This window comes from Xiphophorus maculatus, chromosome 5, assembly GCF_002775205.1.
Source record: "Xiphophorus maculatus strain JP 163 A chromosome 5, X_maculatus-5.0-male, whole genome shotgun sequence".
In the NCBI taxonomy this organism is placed as follows: Eukaryota; Metazoa; Chordata; class Actinopteri; order Cyprinodontiformes; family Poeciliidae; genus Xiphophorus; species Xiphophorus maculatus.
In genome coordinates, this window is record NC_036447.1 from 9344151 (window position 1) to 9366528 (window position 22378).

At 38.0% G+C, this 22378-nt stretch overlaps 2 protein-coding genes across 2 annotated transcripts in view; one reads left to right on the plus strand and one right to left on the minus strand.

Annotated features, from left to right (window-relative positions):
• The window catches only part of LOC102217663 (netrin-1), a 73485-nt gene extending 53408 nt beyond the window's left edge, over window positions 1-20077 (plus strand). The window contains exons 5-7 of the mRNA XM_005797498.2: window positions 1705-1758; window positions 12178-12252; window positions 16444-20077. Coding sequence (XP_005797555.1) covers window positions 1705-1758; window positions 12178-12252; window positions 16444-16772 — 458 coding nt within the window. The 3' untranslated portion in view covers window positions 16773-20077. The remainder of the gene's footprint in view (window positions 1-1704; window positions 1759-12177; window positions 12253-16443) is intronic.
• The window catches only part of stx8 (syntaxin 8), a 36641-nt gene continuing 31720 nt past the window's right edge, over window positions 17458-22378 (minus strand). Inside the window, exon 8 of the mRNA XM_023333563.1 lies at window positions 17458-21258. Within this exon, the coding sequence (XP_023189331.1) occupies window positions 21194-21258 (65 nt within the window). The 3' untranslated portion in view covers window positions 17458-21193. The remainder of the gene's footprint in view (window positions 21259-22378) is intronic.

The following is a 22378-nucleotide window of genomic DNA, read 5'->3' on the forward strand; positions in this document are numbered from 1 at the left end:
AGCAAATTTTCCTGACATACAGTACAAATGGCTAGCAGCTCTGTTGACCTGTCTTTACCTCTGGACCAAAGCTTAGAGTGTAAATTGATTAAATTGATCATTTAAACAGTAGCCAGGTTTATCCAGTGCTCAGCAAAAACTAGATCCATCTGTGTCAATGTGTTACACTCAAGTAGATGTTTGGTGGATTTCGCTTTATTAAACTGAAGTTAAATATGAGGCTTAACAATGTCAATGAATCACCGGTTACAGTCATGGTGGAACGACCCAGAAAAACCATCACTGATAACATGACACTTGATCACTCCCGATGTTTGTAAAGAACATCTCTTCCTAATGTTTCAACTCGCTGGGTTGGACATGAGATTCTCACAGCAGGAAAACCTTAAGTTAAAACGTTCCACGTTTTAACATTGTGGAATGTTAAAACGTTAAATCGTTCTTTATAAAACGTTTTGTATAAAGAACGAGAAATGGGATCTCGTTCTTTATGCAAAAATACATAACTTGATCTGTTTTTCCTTTTATATAGAAAAGCTAAAGTTATTTGTACTGCAACTATAGATGTATAACATTATTATTCATTAAGCTACATATATTTACTGTAATTTTGAAGCAGAGACTGAAACCTCTGATTTTCAAACTTTTTTCCAAGTAACAGACATTTAAAAACTGTAGCAAAATGAGACATAATCTTCATAGTGTTGTTGTGGTATGCCATAAAAATAAAAAGAAACTAAGTATTACTTAACTGTATAAGCCATTACTATGTGAATAAATTTACAATAAAAGTACAATGTTTGATGTCAAGAAAATTGCAAATTACGTGTTCTTTAAAATTGTTAATTTTAAAGAATATGCAATAAACACTGTATTTATTTTGGTATTGAAAATGTCCAAAATTAGACACACTTGGATATAATTCAGACAGCTACAAACTTCTGAAACGATACTTGATTAGTATGTGTTGAACATGCATCAACAGGCATTAGCAGTATAAACACAACTCCATTGGCTGCTTGCTGGAAAATTCGCAACAATAGCCTACATGCAGGTAAGAATTTAATTTGAAATTCTAGGTTTCAACGTAAAAAACATAATCAAAATGTCAAAATTAAACAGAAAGTATTAAATGAAATTGAAAGAACAAAAATGAGTTCATACTTCATCGCCATCTATTGGCCAAAGTTATGCCTAAAATCAGCTTAACAACAACAGCAATACTGATCATTTATATATATCTGTACATAAATGTAGTTAGTAAAGGATCAAACGGTATATTTTTCCACATTTTTATTCAAGTAGATGTAATGATGTTACAAAAAAAACATTTTTTGACCCTTTTTTCCTTAAAGCATGCAAAGGAATAAAAGCTTGTGGATTGTGAAGACAATTCAATATTATAAGGATTTAATCTTTCACACAACCAGTTTCATAATAATAATAATAATAATAATAATAATAATAAAGACTTTACCTAGCTGTCTATTGCAGTGGTTTTGTAAATTTAGATCATAGAAAATTTGCGTGACCATCAAAAACTTGTCTGTTGAAAAAGGAAATCTGCTTTAGCACCTCACTACTTTAGTACATATTTGAACTATTCTAGAGATTAACAATCTTCACATAAACAAAAAAAAATCCATCACATGTGCTTTCTATAAATGAATAAGTCAATTATTTTCTCTCGTTTTCTCTGAGTAGAGATTCCAGTTTCACCTCCCACGACTCCGTCCAGCATCACAGTTGAGCCATCAGGTGAGTACAGCTGAGCGTTGGACATTTATTTTTAAGTGTGAGTGCATACATGAGGGCGTGTGCTTGCATGTGTGTGTGTGTGTGTGTGTGTGTGTGTATGCGTGTTTACACACCAGCTGTGCAGTAAAATATGCACAGAATTTGGTGGAAATGTAAGTGAATGCAAATGGAATTTTTCACCTCTTTCACTTCCTCTCTTGATTCCAGTAAAAAGCGACTGTAGGATAAATTGGATCCCACTTGCCTCTTCCCTCATTACTAGAAGGGTTCATGAATATTAAAGCCATTAGCAGCAACCATGGGATGTGCCTCCTTTAATCTCTCACACTTTCACAATTAATCAGTCTAACTGCGGCACAGTGGGGTGTTTTTTCCCCCTGCATGGGACTGGGATTTTTCACTTCGTTTGACTGATTGATACTTTATTGCTCCGAACTTCAGTGCTTTTCCAGGCTTCCTTCTCCAGGGTAGTGAGAAATAGATGGAGGGACTTTTGATCTTGCAATGCAACGAGGAGGAGTCCAAACAGCTTTTATTTCATTCACGCTGCAGATGATTTTCTGACTGCATATTAGCACAACCAGAACAGCCCAGGACTTGAGTTACACAAAACCCTGAGTAAAGATGTGTAAAACACCTTAAAGTAAAATCATCTTTTATTTCAACAACATAATCTCACAATGAAAAAAATCAAACTTATATTTTGAATGTTTTTGCTCAGTAGGAGAAAAAATATCTCAGCCATAAAACCAATCAGTGGCACAGTCGTTGGTAACCCTGCTCTCCATACTTTTTGGCATGTATAACCACAAAATAGACTGTTCTGTGCCTAGTGAAACATTGTGTTGTTTTTTTGACGAATTTTGAATTAGCATCCTGCTGAAAGACCTAACGACAACCCACACTGGCTGAATCCACCAGATATTTATTTAAAATCTCCTTCTGTTTCAGATCCATTGACACCACGCTCTCTAACTAGAGTTCCAGGGTATTTGGAAGAGAAACAGGCCCACAGCATCACAGATTGTCTACTGTACTTCAAAATTACCTCTATTGCCACTTTTTCATTCATTATTTCATTATGTTGGAGCATTTGTTTCCAAAACCTTCAATCTAAGTCATCTCACCCGATCAAAGCATACAGTTCCTTCAGACTTTAACAAACTCCACAGGTTTAGATTTGTGAGGGTAGGTAGCACAAAAAAGGCTTTCTACTGGTATTCCTCCTAAACATGGACCTAGTCTAATGGTTGTCATGGAGACTAAAAGGAGTGTTAGATTTACCAAATATGGTGTGGCTGGTTATTTTGTTAAAAGCCAATATCTCATGGGATTTTGTTACCTAGTGACTCAGTGTACTCAATCCTAATTTTCTAAAATGAAAATGAAGGAATTGTCCAAACATGCAAAAATGTTAATCAAAACAATAATGAATAAAAAAAAACAGCAAATCAGAACCATCATAACAGAACGTCTCCAACATACTGCCGTCATGAACGCTATCAATTCTAAAACAGACAACAGAAAAACCTAATGAACTAATCCATAATCAATAATGGTGATAAGAAAATGCCATAGGATTCTGTAGTTCTGGAATAAACTGTAAGCTTATTACTTGGTTGAATTTAAGAACTGATAATTATAGAATACATTTCCTTCACTGTCTTCATATACCTTGTTCAGCAGTTATTAGTCAAACATTAGAATATTCCTAAAACTGGTGAAGTTTTTGCAGCTAAACAGGGTAAATATAACCTCAGAATATTTTCTCTTTTTTAATTTAAGTAACAGCTGAAAAAATTTTGACTGATACTGTGTTCCTCTACCTTCTTTTGTGAAGCTACCAGAGGCTGTTTGTGCACGTGTGAGCGTGCACAAGAGGCTCCAGCAGCTGTTCCCCACAGAGGCCTCAAGTGCACTCTCAGGATATCGCTGCTCTCTCAACCCCCCAACTTCAGCTCTCTTTTCAGGGTTTTCCACCTCCTTCGTCTCCCTCTGTTTCACGCTTTGTCTTCAGATAACACTGTGGGTGGTGGGGCGCTGGAATATATGGGGGCTTTCTCTGGGCTCACTCCTCAGGAATTGGAAAATCTCTGGGATTTGGTATTCACCTAAAATAAGTGAAGGTAGAATATTGCATTTACTGTACTTTGCAAAGTATTCATATGCCTAGAACTCATTTCAAATTTACATTTTGTAAATTTGCAGCCATAAAATTCAGTCTGCTTCATTAGGATTTTATACCGTAGACCAACAAAGTAGAAAATAATTGAGAAAGGGAAGAAAAATGAGAACGTTTCACAATAAAATCTGTTGACTGCAGCATACAGTACATTTAACTTGTTTTACTCTGATATAATTTCTGAACCACCTGGCTTCAGAAGTCCAATAATTAGAGAAAAGGGATCAACATTATTTAAACAGCATCAAACTGACAGGTTAGGGATAATGTTATAGAAAGTTCTAAAGGGGACATATTATGCAAAATTCACATTTTGCACAGTTTTTATCTGGGTCTCTATTGCTTCTAAAATCAGCATTTAATAAAACCACTCAGCCAATTATCCATTCTTAGATAATTTTCTAAGTTAATGTTTAGAAAATTATCTGTTTCAAAAACCTTCCAAATGACATCACAAATCAACAGATACTGCCCGTCACACAACAACTCAAGCGCACAGCCCAGCTTGTCACCTAGCAACCCCAAACAATCTCCAGCACGTTTGGTCAGCTGGTTTTTCCGATGTACAATGGCAGCTGGAAAAAGCAAGTGTTTTGTTCAGAAACCACTTCCTGTATTCTTTTTGGTTATGCAGGATGCTCCACTTCTGCTTTTCAAAGATGTACAGTTGTATAATTGTGCATCTGTTTGCAGCTATTTTCAAGTTTAAGTATCTGCAAACGTAGCAACTTATTTGCTACTGGCAAATAAGTTGCTACTGGCATGTGTGCCAGTAGCAACTTATTTGGATTTAAAGTGACTTAACCTGACTATTTTATAAAATAGGAAGAAATGATCAGACTAAGATCTCATGATCTATGAATGATGGAAGGTAGGAGGAGACATACTGGTCATGCACTGCACAAATTGGGCCTTTATGGAAGAGTGGCAAGAAGGAAGTCACAAGAAGTCCTTTTTGCAGTAGAAATAATAGCAAACATTCAGAAGAAGGTTCTCAGGACTCGTCAGACTAAGACTGGACTTTTTGGCTGACATCCCATCATTTCTATGGTAAAATACAGCAGCATCATGCAGTAGGGATGCTTTTCTTCAGCTGTGCTTTCTTCATCGCAACGACTGAAGTCACACAGACTGTTAGCTGTAGCACCTGATGGAGACCTTGCAAAGCCAGGGGGCCCTTTGGCCCACCCAGGTTTGACGTGTAGAGGATGCAAACATCACCCACAGAGCCTATAGAGAGGGTCGAACAACAAAAGTACCTCTGGTATTCCAGCGGCTGTGATATCACCTAGTTGGTGATTGCTTACAGATGTGGCGTGTGGGGGTTCACGTGTGTGCGTGTGTGTGTGTGTGTTTGAGAATGTTTGTAAGGACTTTTAACCTCCTTCTTTAAGTAAAATGACTGAGAAAGATGTACTTTATTTTCAGATGCATGCTAGACTTATAGAAAATTTAACTAAATGAAGTCCAGAGGTGAATTTAAGTGCTGATTTACTGTTTATGCAATGATAAGATGTTTTGGCCAAAAGAGATGAAAGGACCAAGCAGGGAGTAAAACCATAGGAAGATCCGTGACAGCCGAGTAAAAGATGAGGTTCACGGATGTGAAGTCTAAAGCAGAGTGGAGTTGTGGAACAAATGACAGAAGATCTGCGGCCCGACTGTGGCGTTCGAGACATAGGAAACGATGGAAAATACGAGCATGACGCCAACAGCTGTGAGGCAGGTGTCTCGTTGCGGCTTACGTGAAGTAGGGGCGCGGGGGTCTGCTGGGATGGAAGGACAGGAGGGAAGATGGAGTGGATATTAATTTGTCTCCTGCAGGAGGCCCTCCACCCCCACACCTCGACCACACGGAGGGCTGGAATGCGTGGAGAATAGCGCCGATGGTGTGGCCCAGACAAAACACACATTGTGCTGGTGGGTCACGGATGGTGTGAATCGCCACTCCCACGGGTCACTACAGAGACGTCTGCATGGCAACGAAATGTGGAGGAGATTAACCGCTGGTGACCTGAGCTGTGGCCGCGCGGGCCTGTCAGGATGTTAGAGTAACTAATGATGATGAGGAGATGGAGAATTGGACTGATGAGGATGATGGTGTTCATGTCCAGTGTGTGTGTGTCACGTCTGAGGCTGGAAGTGATCAGAATCTGTAGTGGACCCCTCCTCAGATTTTTTGGACATGAGTCTTTCTTCGCACACCCTTTTTGGCTCCCTCAGACTCCGCGGCGCTTCGGTCATGAATCTTATACCACTACTCAGTTATGTGAATGCTAAGAGAAGGTTTGGACACCGAATGATAGTAATCTGCAGGAAGCACAGGTAAAAGTAGACAAACAGAGCATAATTTCACAATTTGTCAGGTCACAACTATATTTTATTAGAATGCCACGTAATAAAACACTTAACAGTTTTAGATAATCAGAAATTATTGATTATTAATGGCTCCATCAATGACAATTTATTCAGATCCAGCAAAGCAACCCCAGATTCTCATATCACCTTGAGTATTGATACTTTTCCTGAAATTGTGTGCTAGGTTTACTTTATCTTTCTACTTCTGCATTGATATGACCCCAAATTAAAACAAAACAAACAAACAAAACTGTGATAATCAAAGCTATTTTATGATCTAGTTAATGATAGTTAGTACATAAGCTTGTACATATGGTTTTGATAACTTTTATCCAATAATTGATCAAATTATTGTGTTATGAATTAGCTTAATGACCTGAAAAGACAAACACATAATGATACATATCATTACCATCCACTTCACAGCTATCTGCAGGAAAACAGTATCCTATGTTGCTTTATCCCATAAGATCTCCATCTGGATACATACAGTCAAAAAGATCGGGGGGCATTATTCCCCCTTCCAGGTTAGGCACTGTGTCACCTGCAGAACATTTAGTTTTGCAACAAAACATCTTTGTTTTTTTACAGAGACTCAGACTAAGACTCTGAAGAGACAAATTATTTTTCCGGCTAGCAGACAAATTTGGGATATAGAAGCTTTGATTACTTCAGGTGTGTAAAACATTAACATGACAGACATAGTTAAATTTTCTCATCCGATTTTCTTATGTCTGACTAATAATTAGATTGTTTAATTAATGCTGAAGTACATTAGACTGATAAACTATTAGATAATGTGATTTAAAATGGCACTAATCAAAACTAAAGTGGTTATATCCTTTCTTTTTTCGTATTTGGGTGATAACATTTTTACGGTACAGCAGCTTCCTCTCTGCTGGTTTCCTGTTAAAGAGAAACTATTGTTACTCAGTGGTAATACAGTGAGAAAAGAGGTTGGAGAGGGGAGCGTCATTTTTTTCCTCTTCTCCTTTCTCTCTCTGTGTGTCTCCTTCCAAGACAGTATCCAGGCTCGCAACTTGAATGTGAGCAGCCCAGTGAGGAGGAGCTGAGCAGAACAGCAGCTCTCTAATCTAATTACGTGCTTTATTTGCTGCAGTTTGTTTCTCAATCAGTCTGGTTAAATGAGAGAGAGCCCTCCCCCTGGGAGCCATCATTTACACCTCCTGGTTCTACCGCTCCCGTTCTTATAATTCTGTATATCGTTTGTCACACTTTGCATGTGGAGCCATTTGATGTGTGTTGTAAGAGTTTTGTAGCTTAGAAACTTGGACGTTGCGTTGCATTTGATCATCTGCAGCAAACATGTCAGAGCAGCTCTGATTGTGACCCGAATGTTTTGACAGGAGAGGAACGACTCAACTTTTTCTTGACAAGTTTTCCAGGCCGACCCACATCCAGACTCAAACCTTGCACCTCTTAGTAGCACATAACTATGAAAGGACACATACAGAAGATTAAAATTGTGAACAAATAGAAATTTGGAAAGTGTGGCAAGCATTTTTATTGCCCCCATTAAAATCCAGTGCAATTAATTATCTTCAAAAGTCACTTAATTAGTAAATAAACTCCAGCTGTGTGTGGTTCATTCCCAGTACCCAACATGTGGACAAAAAGTGTCTTATCAGATCAGACCAAAAATAAATGTTTTATGTGGCAAGAAATGAACACATAACCACACCCTTAACACATTCCCTAAAACCCACACGGGTCGGATTTTTTTATGCCCGATCTAAGCGCTAGTGTAGATTTCTCCTCCAGATGTGGACCAGGAGGAAGTTGAGGTTCTGTACTCAGACCACAGCAGGTGAAGCGTGCATAATTTGTGCCATCATTTAATTTCATTCTTCATATGCAGCTATTGTTGTGACAGCCAGTGTGTTTTTTTGGGGGTTTTTTTAATCACTGCAAAGAAACATTAGATGTGTTCATCTGCTTAAAATGTGACGGGATCTGGGTTCTCTGTTCATATTAATTACACCAAATGATAATGAAATTCAACTGAATAGTTCGTGTCATAATTATCATTTCGAGAACTGATGTATAAAAACAGATTATGACAGAATTTTTGCTGACGTTGTCAGTCAAAATGACAGAAAACAAGATAATGCAACTTCAGATATCATTCTAACTGTATTGACATTTAATAAACATTTAAAAACGGTCTATTTCTCACTATGTGTGACATAATTATTCAAAATCAACTTTTATTGAACTCTTTGAATTTAAACACAGACTTTGTGTTTGTTTTATTTCCATCAGTCTGCAACTTATTTAGGCCTCAAGTCCATCATTTCTGGGCTCAATGGTGGCAAAACATTCCCTACACACTGAAATTAGAGACAGTCAGTCTGGATTGACTAAGGAGGTTAAAGTACCTTTTGCTACACTTGGAAAATACCTCAATATGCTTATTTCATTAGGTGAGCTAACTTGTCTCTTTTCAATAGAAACTTCCCCACTCCTAATGCTTCGTCTTGATTTACAGGAGAACAGTCTTTGAACGACTAGATGCTTTCACCTCAACAAGCTGCAGGGGGCCAAGTTTTTCATGTTCAACATCTAAAATAAACGGCCTTGCAGTTCATTCAACCTACTACTGGCTGTTGACGGTACTGCGACTTTTTCTTCGTCGCTGTAAAGTTTTGGCTCCAAGACGAACTGTATTGGGCCTGGAAGCAGCTTGAATGAAAACGATTAGTTTAAAGGGCTGCGGGGTACTTTGATAGAGGGGGCAAAGGTCCACCTCTCACTTACCAACTTCTTAGTGCACTGAAAGGCCAGAAAACAAAGCGCTGTAGTAACTACATCTACTTAGAACACGCAGAGCACATTTTAGCTCAGCATTACAAGACCGCTTCCCCTTCTGCTGCTTGTAACGCAGGCACAAAGGGGACATTTGTCTTCGCAGTAGGGGACTGCCTGGTCCTAAACAGGCATCTCGGGGTGCTCTCAGCGGGCCCCGGAGCTGTGTCTCAGGGGTACACTAATGGGGAACGAAAGGCTATCAAAGGGAAGTATCATGATGGCATCTAGGGGGGGTTATGAGAAAACAAAGCTGCCCTTCCACAGCCCCTTCTTCCATCATTTACATGGTAATCAGCTCCAGCTTTTATAGACTCCTCTGTTCGGTTTGTACTTTCTCTGCTACGACCGGCACCAGCTCTGAGCCCAACCACACTGTAACACAACCAGCAGCTCTGCTCATTTTTACTCTCTTCTTTTTCTTTCCCCCTCTGCCAAATTACATTCATCTTGTTTTGCTGCCTGCCTGTCTTCCACCATTCATTCTCCCTCCTCCCACTTCTCTACTCGGGCATTTCTTCCTGTCATGGCGTTCCCCAGGCAACCTCATTGTAATGGCCTATAAAGAGTAGTAAAGATTTGCTCATATCTGTGAGGTTTGTTTATATTTAGAAATCCTTCTTCCATCAGCCAAACAACATCCTACAACTTTCTGTCAAAACGACCCATTTAGGTTTCTTTCACCATATCTGTATCAGCTGGTGAGAATAGACCAAGGGAGCAGAGATTAAGGGATTTCTCCCCGGCATTTATAAGTTAAGTTCTTTGAGCAATTTTGAAACTCCAATTTTTGAAAAAGGTTTGATGTGAGAATAGCAGTTTTGTCTGATTTGAATTTCTCATTACAAACTATAGCTTAAGAGGCATTCAACATATATTTTTTTTCATGGCCTTCCTGTCATTTTATTTCCATTTAGGATTTCCCAATTAAGTATTTTTGAATTTGAATTTGAACGATCATTATTTATTTACATGAGGATCAGAGGTGATGTCACACAGTGTGTTTCACAGAGAAGTTGCTAAGGGTTTTGCTAATGTTTTAGAAAATATTAGTTTGTTTTTGTTATTTTAAACTCTCTTTAGAAAACATATTAAAAACGAGTGTGGTCAGTGCAGCTGGCATTACTCAAACATCAGTTTTAGTGTTTATGCCTTGAGAAATGAAAAGCATCACATTAAATGTTAGTTTTCCAAAAGACTGGGAACATCTGCAAATATTTAATGTTCCATGACAGTCAGAGGTTAAAAGCTGTAAATAGTGAGAGCGACTTACTAGTAACATGTTTAGCTTTCCTGTGTCTTTTGACAACCTTCAGCTTGAATAAAGCGCAGACATGTCTGCACTGTGACAATACAGTTTCCTATTAAATTTATTATTCTATTTTTCCTTGACTGTTTTTGAATATGTTTAACTTTGCGTCTTCCCTACTTAGTAGCAACATCCACACTGAAGAGTTTTGTGGATGCAAAGTGAACTGGTGGCATTTGTGTGCTCACTGTGCAAAACATTGTATTTTAAAGTGTCAGGGAGAACACGTTTTTTTTCCCCACTAGTGCAGTGCTTTAACTTTGCCCAATTTAAAACATAACTTGATATTGCCCAGGTTCATACTTTGAATATTAACTTTATTTTTCATCACACATTGCGATTACAGTATCACAGGTAATTATTTTTGTCAGCAGGTCCAAACCATCATTGCAAAAAGAACATACACTGTTTAATCAAGGCCCTTTGTGTATTTCTAGGCAAAAATCTGCTGCCTTGTGCAACCAGATGACAAACTCCAAGGACTCTTTCAGCAAGCGCTCTCAGAGTGTGTTCATTCATACACCACTGGGTGTTTGACAGCTTTTCTACAGCATGGAGCTGTGAGGCAGTGTGGGTAAGCCCACAGCCTGCTTGAGGTATTTATTTGTTCACGGCTCCAATGTGGATACCCCGCCTGCCGCCCCCCCCAACCCTGTGCGAAAAAAAGACTCTCCTGCCTAACGCTTCATGGATGGCTAATTTTTCCTTCCTGACCTCCCTTTGTGTGGCAATGACCCACTTCACCGCCCCCCCAACACCTTCCACTCCCTGGAATAGCTGCCAACTCTGAGCACCCCCACACATGCAAAACTGAAAGCTTGACATGGTCCTCCTTGGGAGACTTTTTTAGTTTTATGTTTCTTATTGGGGCGTTTGGGTGACAAGCCATGTGAGGCAGGTCTGCACAGACCTGATCCCTCAGACACAGTGAGAGCAAGCGGTGTTTAATCTTTGGGTAAATGTTAAATGGCACAATTGTCACTGAACACATTATGTCATAAAGCAATGCTGAGGACATTAGACAAAGCAATCAAAAAGAAATCATTTGTCAACCCATTAATCAATGTACTTTAGTGTACTTGTTTTGTAACAAATATATACTTTTCTACTGTAAATTTCCACAAAACACACACACACATACATATTATTAATCTTTAAAACTTATTGCAAAAATACAAATACAGCACATTATTATAACTTCTACATTTTAACATATTACCTTCATAAACCCCCAAGAAAAAACAGTGATAGACTTACAGTATATTTTATATTACTATTAATTTCTTTATTTGTTTACTTTTATCTTGATTGAACATTTTATATTATCATCCAAAAATATGTTTGTTATTTTATCTACTGAATTGTGAATATATTTTTATAACTTGGACATTTTTTCAACTTCACAGATTTTACCATAGAACCAACACAGTTTGTATTGTTTCAAAACTTAATCAGAACCAAATAAATTTTATATATATATATAAAATTCACATTATTTATTAATAAAAAGGTTAACATGATTTTAAAAAATTGTCATTGATGTAAAAATATAATTTGTTTGTTTTTGCTAATTTTCCTGCTCTTTATGTTAATGTAACTGAAATCAAGTAAAGTTAATTCAGCATTGACTAATTTTGAAGTTATGCATTAGCAACCATAGATTATTAAAAAATATTCAATTGTGTTATTGATGTCTTTATTTTCCTTGTGTCCTTGATGCATAATCTTTTTTTTATTCCAACAGACTGTGACTCTTACTGTAAAGCATCAAAAGGCAAACTGAAAATCAACATGAAGAAGTACTGCAAGAAGGATTATGGTGAGTCAGACAAAACACTGGTCATTAAATTCATTTTTATTGTTAGTTTGCCAATAACACGCTCTTAGCAGAATTTTAAAAATTTGGAGCAAGTAGAATAAACCTTAGATATCAATGAATAAATCTAAAAAAATTTTATGTAAATGTTACTTTTTATTCTAAGCCATAGAGTTCCTTTTAATTTCCTTCGCAGTCACAGACCCGGTTTATTCAAAAGAGCTTTTACAGTTTTACCGATTTCCTACTTTAGCTCTGAGTAAAGAATCAAAACAGACAAAGAATCAAACAGATCTTTGAGCAATGAAGAGATGAGCAGACAAACAGAGGGGGAGAAAGGGAGCTTGAAGGAAGGAGCGGGAAATAGAATTAGACAGAGGTGTGTGTGTGTGTGGGTGTGTGTGTGTGTGGGGTGTGTGTGTGTGTGGTGATTATCTGCGCAGCGAGACAGACAGTGGGGGCTCACTGAGAGATCCTCATTAAGGATCAGCCTACTTCCCCCCACAACCAGAGCGTCCCGTGCTGCATTCCTGCGACCATCAGTCTGCCACACCATTCAAGGTGTGGATAAGACATATGACCTCTCCCCTCTCCCACCGTCGCCCGCGTCCCCTCCCCTGATTGAAGTCAGGCTGCAGAGCCACTGAACCAAACCGGGGGCGTCCCGCAGCATACTTCAGGAGCTTGACGGATAGGTCCGGGCTTTGTTCCGCTGGGATTTGGAGGAGTTAGGGGTCAGCTTATAGACACCTCCTCTTCAACTCGGGTCTACCTCACTGGTGGTGTCGTGAGAAAAGCTGGGCCTCTGGATCATTTGCTGTTGGTCCTGGGGGAACTACATCAAAATCGGGGCAGTAGTGAGAGTCTGCATTTTGTAAAAATGTCTGATTAAAGGGAAATTTTACATCAATTTTAGTCAAAATGAACATAAAATGTTGGCAGTTACCATTAGGAGAAGACATTTATTTAAAAAGAGCAAAATGATGTTCTGCTAACAGAACCATCAGTCCATCATCTATCCACCCAACCCAAGATGACCATGCATTGAAGAACAGCTCTCAGATGATTTGGTATGTGTTTCGTGTGAACTGCAGCGGATTGATGGCTGTAATAATATCAAGAAAAGAAAAATAAAGGCTCCGCTGAAGCATAAAAGTGTTTGTGTGCAGCTATACAAGACATTTTCTCGTATTAAGGAGACTGACCGGTTAAAGCAGCTGTGTAACTCATGTCAGAACAAACTCTAGGGATCAGTGTAATTTAGCTTTGGCACACAGATCAGATCTACACAAAAGATGGTTTTGCTGTTTAAACTACTGAAGCATGAATACTTTTTTTCACTAATCCATCTCTCTGCTACTGGTCTTACAGCACCTTGTGAAAGTATTCAAGTCTCTATAACATGATTTGTCATATTTTGGAACATTATAACCACAAACGTCAATGTAACTCTTTTGAATTTTACGTGACAAACCAATGCAAAATTACTGCTTAATTTTACAGTGGAAGATTAAATTATTTTAACAAATAATGGTCTAGGTGTGGTGCGCATTTAGATTCAGCCTCCCTGAGTAAATACGTTGTAGAAGCTGCAAATACAGCTGCAAGTATTATTGTTTTTTGGGTGTGTCTCTACTGTATCTATGCATTAGCTTGCATGCATAGATACAGAAACTCTTCTTTGTGACTCAGCTGAAGCTGAAGCTGAGTCAGACTGGACGTAGAGCGTCGGTGAATAAGCTGTTCCACAGATTCTTAATCAAATTTAGGTTACAGACTTTGCTGCAGATTCAATCATTTGCTTTGCCTTCACTAGCGCAATCTCGGTTTGAAATACACACTATAGTAGCTTACAAAAACATACTCAAATGTGATTCAGGAGAGGAACAAAATCCTTGTGAAGTATATGTCACATAAAATTAGGAAATCTGAGCAGACATCAAACTCAGTGTGGATCTATTGAATTTGTCTCAGAAGAAGGAAAGCTTTGGAGTGTTTTAAAAAAGATCAGCAGGAAGCTGGAGCTCCATGCTGTGCCAGAAAACCATGCTGCAATGCTTTGTATCCAGGCCCATGGAAAGCATTACAAGCTACCGTGGGGTGCAAGATAAGGGTTGAAATGTCTGATCTCAGCAGAACCCTGGCTATAACCAGTTTATCCACTCCAGTCTCCCCAGTAGTTGTTGACCTAATGCAAAGATGAGCTGGTGGACACAAGGAGATGCCTGGGTCACCCTCAGATCACTCTTAACTTAAGCGAAATTGAGAATTAAATTCAAACTAAAAGCTAAACTTAAAAATAGGGAAAACATAGCTCCCTATTTTACATATAGAGCTAAATAAAAGATACACACAATTTTCTTTGATATGATTTAATAAAATGCTGGAGTTTAGCCAAAAAGAGAGAGATCGCTTTAAGAAATTAGAGCATGACATTTCCAGGCAACACGCCTATTGAAGCCATGCTCAAACCCAGCCTATTAGCTTCTGAATAAGGAAATGAATGCAAAAAATGTTACTGTACAAGTAAGGATGACCTCAATATCACCAGTAATTTATTAAGCTTATAGTACAATATATCAGACCCAACACTTTCAGACACCGTCTTCTAAAAGCATATCTTGCTCCTGCTGGTGATATTTTCATGTTGAGCAAGGCAAGTGCAAGGATAAAATTAGCATGTTTACTCTGTTTTGATGCGACTCATTGATATTAAGACTTCACTATAATTCCACTTAAAGGTGCACAGAAAAAAACCTAAAGAAGAAAATGTTCTTCTGCTTAATGAAGCTGATGTTTTGATTTGAACGTTGTAAACTTTACTGACTAGTGTTTCAGCTTCTCTCAAAGCATGTTAAAAATGCTTTGACTGGAAACCCTGAGCCAAAATGTGGGATCAGACCTCGTACCAACACAATGTTGTTTTGGTCTAGAGGGCTTCTCCTGCTTATAGGGCTCCTCAAATAGTCTAAAAATTAAAGTTCTTGCTCAGAAAATATTATATCTAATTCTTATGTTCAGAGTGTGATATTAAAGAAGGTTTCAGATTTTAAAAAAAGAAGAAAATGTACAGTTTTAGATCACTGATTGGAGATTGTAGATACAAATCCTGCACTGTACTCGGATTTCTCTTTAATGCTGAAGGTGAAAGCAGTGACCCCATCACATGATTGTTCATCTTTAAAGCTCCCTCATAATTATAGGAGAAGCTTAATGGAACTTAATAGAGATCTGGTCAATATAATACATATTGATACATTCTGGCATAGGATCCATGAGCATCTATCTGCTCCCTGAGGGCCACGTCCGTTCATTCTTCACATAATATCCCTGAGTGTCTGCTCAGCTAACGTCTCTAATAGCCATCTCTTGCCTCCTAATCCCATTACTGATCACACTGCTGTGTCAGTATAATAGACAAAGTGCATGTGGAGCTGTATATGATAGCTGGGCTGCATACCTGGCTTTTTCACTTTGTTTAAGAGAAGAACGTAAACTACAAATGTCCATTTTTGAAAGAGGATCATATTTGCTCTAGTGTAGTTCGCTGTTATTTATTGTACATACTGTAACTGCATGTACACTGCAAAAACACTAAATCTTACCAAGTAATTTTGGTCTAGTTTCTAGTGCAAATATGTTAGTACAATTGAAATAAGACAAAACTAACTTACAAGTAACTTTTCTGCAAAATATAGAGAATTGTTTTAAGTAAATAATTCCTTGATATTGATGGAAAAGGTATTCCATCGGCAGATAAATTCCCTTATAACAAGACATTTTTCCTGTAATAAGTGAAATAATCTGCCAATGGAAATAGTACTTTATAAAGAATTATAAAGTACAATATTAAGAAATTATTTACTGAAAACAAGCTCCTAAATCTTGCAGAAAAGTTACTTGTAAGTTCATTTGTCATATTTCAAGTGCATTTAGAAATTTGCTCTTGAAGCTAGACTAAAGTACTTTGTAAGTTTTAGTGTTTTTTGCAGTGTTCTTTTACAGCAGATTTATCTTTTGTCAACAGGTTTCTTTTTGTAATGTGTTGGTAAGTAGCTTAAAGGCTTTATAAAAATCACAAGAGGCCCCAGTCTGTATTATAAGTAAATAGAAATATGTTGTGCATGTGTTGAAAGCAGTAAAATCGACTTGACGTTAACCAAGAATGTTTTGTCCTCCAATATCACATTGCAGCTGTCCAGGTGCACATCCTGAAGGCAGACAAAGCTGGCGAGTGGTGGAAATTTACCGTCAACATCATATCCGTCTACAAGCAGGGAGAAAGCCGCATCCGCAGGGGGGACCAGTTCTTATGGGTCCGTGCCAAAGACGTGGCCTGCAAGTGTCCCAAGATCAAGCCCGGGAAGAAGTACCTGCTGCTAGGGAACGACGAGGACTCCCCCGGCCAGACCGGAGTGGTGGCGGACAAAGGAAGCCTGGTCATCCAGTGGAGGGACACGTGGGCACGCAGACTGAGAAAGTTCCAGCAGCGTGAGAAGAAAGGAAAGTGCAAGAAGCCATAGGTGGGGAGCAAGCAGAGGGGAAGCTGGAGAACGAAGAGGAATCCTCAACAGGTTCTCAGAAAAAAAAAAGAAGAAAAAAACGAGAGAAAGTGAGCTCAGAGAGAGACAGAGGACCCGGGACAGAGGACACTGTTTATGTCGCTGCTTTTTGTGTAGAAGCATGAAGAGAATTATTTAGGATGATTTGTATTTTCTAGTGAACTTTTGTTGAAGGAGGTCACCTTGCAGATTTGGTTTCATGGTTTATTTTACCCTGAGGTTCGTCTCTCTTGTGGATTTGGCGAATTTGCACCTATTACCAGTATATAACATTATTTGTGTTTGTTTTCTTTACTCTAGTATGAAAACCATGTATTGAATGCTCAAATTTTTTATGGACATCCTACGCTGGTGCAAATGACAAAAAGACACTTAATTACAGCTGCAATATTGCCTCTGCATGTATTGTTTTTTTTTTTTACTGTATTTTTCACATATTTTTAACTGGTTTCATGGAAAGCTGTCGTTTATCTGAGGTACGTGCTGTGAAAGCTACTGTTGCTATGTCAAACCAACATACATGTAGTTGTCTTTCGTGTGCTCCGAGTCAGGAATATCTGCAGTTTAAACAATCATAATTCTCTCAGTTTTCTTTTTCGTGAGTTCTAAGATTAAGAATATGCAAGTGGAAGAAGAGGAACAGGGACAGAGTTTAGTTTTTATTTATAAAAACTCCTCAACTACACATCTTAAATCGTAAAAGCTATGATGCGTTATGCTAAGAGTACATATTCACCCTACTTATTTGAGAACGGTCAAATCACTTAGGTGGCTGTTGAAGGAATAATTCGAGATTTTTCAAGTGAGATTCTGTTGATAGGTTCTAAGCAGACAATATGTCAGAGCATCTCAAATAATCATCAAAAATGTAAACTAATCCACTGTATGTTGCTTAAAGATGTTCTTGTCTGTCTTTGTATACATGTGGACTTATTCTATAGAGTTTCATAAGATGGTCCAACAAATGTTGGAACTATAACAGCTTCAGCTCCTCTCTGAAGCCTGGCTACAAGGCTCAGGAGTACATTTAGGAGATTTTATTGCCATTCTTTGAAAAGTGCATTTGTGAGGTCACATATTGATATTGGATTAGAACGCCTCACACTCAGCGTTCTGAGAGTGAACGCTGAGAGTGAGGCGTTCACTCTCAGGACACCTAAGGATGTTTAGGCCCTGATCCTAAAGATGTTTTATGATGTTTTATGTTCCCCATCTATATATATGCATTTGTTCAAAAACATCGGCACATCCTTGAAAAGTCCTGAACTATTCCTTTAGTGTACTTTTGTATTTTAATTCATATTTGAAGAATTCATTTCTTATCAGTTTATTTAAACAAGTAATTTTCGTTACTGGCTTTTAAAGAAGACTTGCTTTTTCAAACAGCTTATCGACCAGAGGCCACTCGCAGTTTTACATGAGTTTTTACATCAGATCTTAAAATATTTTTTGGAACAGTAAAGATAACAAAAATAAAGAATATGGGACATGGATACAGTCCTTGTTTTGCAACAAAATGCAATGCATGTCGCCTATTTAGAAAGTGAAAAATACTTAATTGCAGCTGCATCTTTGCTACAAAGAAGACAGTAAACGGCAAAAAGCAAACAGTACTGCATGTCACATTTGTAAGGGTTCAGATGTTTTACAAACTCATAAATACTATATGCTGACAGCAGATTATTAAAACTTACATTAATTAGTTTAAAATAAGTAGAAAAGTAACTAACTACAGGAACAAAGATACATACAAAAAGCAGGAAAATGGAAACCATAAAAGGATTATCTTAGTACCTCATGATGCATATATACATTATATACAGGACCTTTAGTAAGAGGATAACTTTATTTATCTCCACCTTCATTTGCAATGTTTTCTCAGATTTTTACTGTTTTTGCAGACATCAATGCAAGAATGCACATTGACTATAAGGACACAGACCATTCACTTCAACATTTTGCACAAGGTGGAATGGGTGGCAATCATCTGACTGTTGATACCACTTTGCTCATCTGTTTGTACACAGTTCACTTCTCTTGAGAGGAAGAAAGTCGCAGAGCTCAGGTTATGTAAAACATAAATAATTAATGCATCGATCTTTGAAAGACATCAACAAAAACAAACCCAGGAATAAACAGTTTCTTGCCTCTCAAAATCACATGCATAACCTTGTCGGTGAGGTTTAATTAGGCTCTCAGCGGACTGCAAATGCAAACGTTTACAGGTCGCTACTTGCTCGGCTACTAGCACGCACACCTCCAAAATGCACCTAATCTGCCTTCTGAGAGATCGAAGGAGGTTGAAAGTTTTTCAGGATGCATGGCAAAATATGCAGAAATATATTTGCCGTGCTCTCAAATAGATGCTGTGATATTTCTCAATGAGAAGGGAGAAACATGAGAACACATAGAACGAGCAGGAAGAAAAATGTATGAGTAGCAGCTCATATGGTTTACAATACAATTATACAATAGTAGAACAACACAGAAATCAAAATCTGCATGATTCCTTCTGATGATGCTCTTACACTGCAAAGTGTTGAATCACACGCACTCATATACAAAAATGGGGTTTTCTGAATTAACAGAGATTCAGTTATGTTTGAGCAACGGAGGAGATCTAGTATAACAGAGCCTTATACATCCTTATAAAGCCATGGTGTTAATAACAGGGGTTTGACTGCAATAGATGCCTGACAAACAGATGACTGACATTATTCTGATTTAACTATACATCTAGTGTTTGATTTGTATTCGAATTATCATGCTCTAAAGATTCAGTGCTGTTCATGAACATGGAGCATATTTGCATACTCCTGCCTTTCATTGGTAAATACTTTAGTTTTATTGTCAGCTGATGAATTTTAACCTCTAATCACACTTCTCTCATCTCTGTAGCCTCATGCTGTACTTTTTCCAGCAGTCTGTAGAGCAATGGTTTGACAAGCCTCCCCGATGAAACGCCATAAACACATCAAAGCCTTGCTTTGTGTTCATACTATGAATTGTAAATGTTCTTGTCACCATTGCAAAGACGTTTAGCAATGTTGTTTTACAATGCCTACTAATATATTATGGTTATTATATATGAATATATTTAATGACACAAGACATTGTGGATTTTGTCTTTTCAACTTTTTTTTTATTACCTTTATGTGGTTGTTTAGATTGTTGACATTAAAGAAGGAAAATAACTACTGAACACAAACTTGGTAGAACTAAATTCAGATTATCAGTTGAAATAAACTTGTTACATTGACAGATTATTTGTCTTTGTTGCTGTGATTTCTTTATTTCTCCATTTTGCTGATGTGTTCAAAGTTTGGCATATTGTTTTATAGTCTAATCCTGATTTAAGCTTCTCCACAACCTGCCATGTTGCAATTTGCTCTACAACAGCTGTACTTGTACTAACATTACATTATGTGGATCATATTTACAACTTAGGTGACTTCTGAGCTGTTTTAGAAGGGGATGAATACACATTTTTTTCAGACTTTTGCTTCTACTTCACGGCCATTTGGTGCTGGTCTATCAACTAAAATCCCCATAAACTATGTTATCGTTTGCATTATAATGTGACAGGATGTAAATGGGTCTGCATATTTTTTCAGGCACCGTAGAATGAAGATGTGGTTCATGTGTGCAGAAATTATGTCAGCAGCCCACTCAAACTAAATATCACGTTACCAAACCCTCCAGCACTCCAGAGAAGCATGACGAGTCTCTGACATGACGGCAGACAGACAGGTATCAAGGGACTATTAACTGAAAATGTCATTTATTAGATATTACCAGCAGAGCTGATTTAACAGGAAGTAACAGAGGCGTGTTAGTAACACAGTCGAGCTGTTAGTTCTGGCTACAGTCTGTTCGATAAACATTAGAAAGTCCTAGCAAACTTATATTATTACAGTTGCTACAGCAATGCATGAGTAAATAAATGTGAATGTGAATATTGGAAGGTTACTGTACCTGATGTAAACCTGAGTCCAGCCACAGAAATACTGTAGACCTGCAGGAGGTTCTGCTGTTTGGACTAAATTACATTAAAAAAATAGTTTTCAATCTGCCAAATAATTTAACATCCAGATGATCAGTGGGTGCAATGATTCAAACATTACGTTCACTACAGTAAAAGACGATTTACATTCCCACAATATTTACAGGACAGAAAAGGAAACATCCTCACGCCTCTTCTGCCCACAGTATAAAAACAAGCATTTGTGCTGCTAAAGGAAGAAAACTTTATTTCACATTCTTTTAGTTGGATAGTTTCCAGTGATCAGAAAGAGAGAATAAACAGAAGACCCAAGACAGTATTTCAGTGAGCATCTGTGATTTAAACTGGTCCACAGTTTAAATGCCACCGCCGCCATCAGCTACACGGGCCACACAGCGATCACAACGATGGCTATGAGCAGCAGCACGATCACCACCAGCATCCCTGAGCGGGCAAAAGGAAAAACAGAGAAGGATGAGATTAAGGCAGTAAGAGAAGGCGACAAACCTCTGCTGATTGCCAAAGACATCAAAACTCAAATTATGTCATATCAACTCAGATACAATGGGGAGGTCAGGAGGTCTATCATCGCCGAATATCTTGAAACTTAATTAGGAATTATCATTAGGATTTGAAACTAACCTCTTTAGCTGAAATGCCAACATTTTTATCGTTTTTTTTTTGTCCAATGAAACATTTCATTTACACCAACAATTTGAAACCCGATCCAGAGTCTCCTTAAAATATATTAATTTCTCTTAAAATACAAACATATTGAGTTTAACATTTGCAGGAGATGGCCGGATGTTTATGAGGAGTGTAAGCATGTAAAATGGGACTTTTAACTCAACATTTGCTCCATCTGAAAGTAGCATTTTTGGACAGATAACATCCAGCAAACCTCTATCAAGGTTGCATTGATGTCGCTTTTTATGTGACTTTTACTGAGGTGCTGAAGTACTGATCACAGCTGTTGGTCCTCTCACTCAAACTGTCCAACGTTCTGCAGCATGTGGTTGGTATTTCACCCAACCATTTTTTTAGCGTTACATTTCTCTCATTCTTGTGCTTTTTACTCCCACTCCCCCCTCTGCTGCCTAATTGGCTGTTTGTCCCACAGGTGAAAAGTCAAGGCAAGGTTTAAGCCATGCGGGATAAACTAGGGTTAAAGGGGGTCCAGATGGCTTTGAAAGTCTTATTGTTCCACTGCAAGTTGCCTTATTTATTTAGTTTTTTAAAGTAAACTAAAACATGGAGGGCTTATGTTTTGTTGTTTTTCCATATGTAGGTAATAACTTGAGCATTTTGTGTTTTTGTTCTGTTTGAGTGGAAGGTGTTCACACAGGACGTGCATGTTAGGCGTTATCGCCGGACGACACAACACCTCTCCCCACTAATCCCCAACATATGTGAGCTAAATGTAAATGTCAAAGCAAAAACATTTGCTCCGACATTAGTGATGACTCTTTAAACGCCTCCAGCTAAAAGCAAAATGCACCTCAGAATTTACTGCAATTATCCTTGTTTGCATGTAAATGATATGCAAGCAAAACCCAATGCTTAT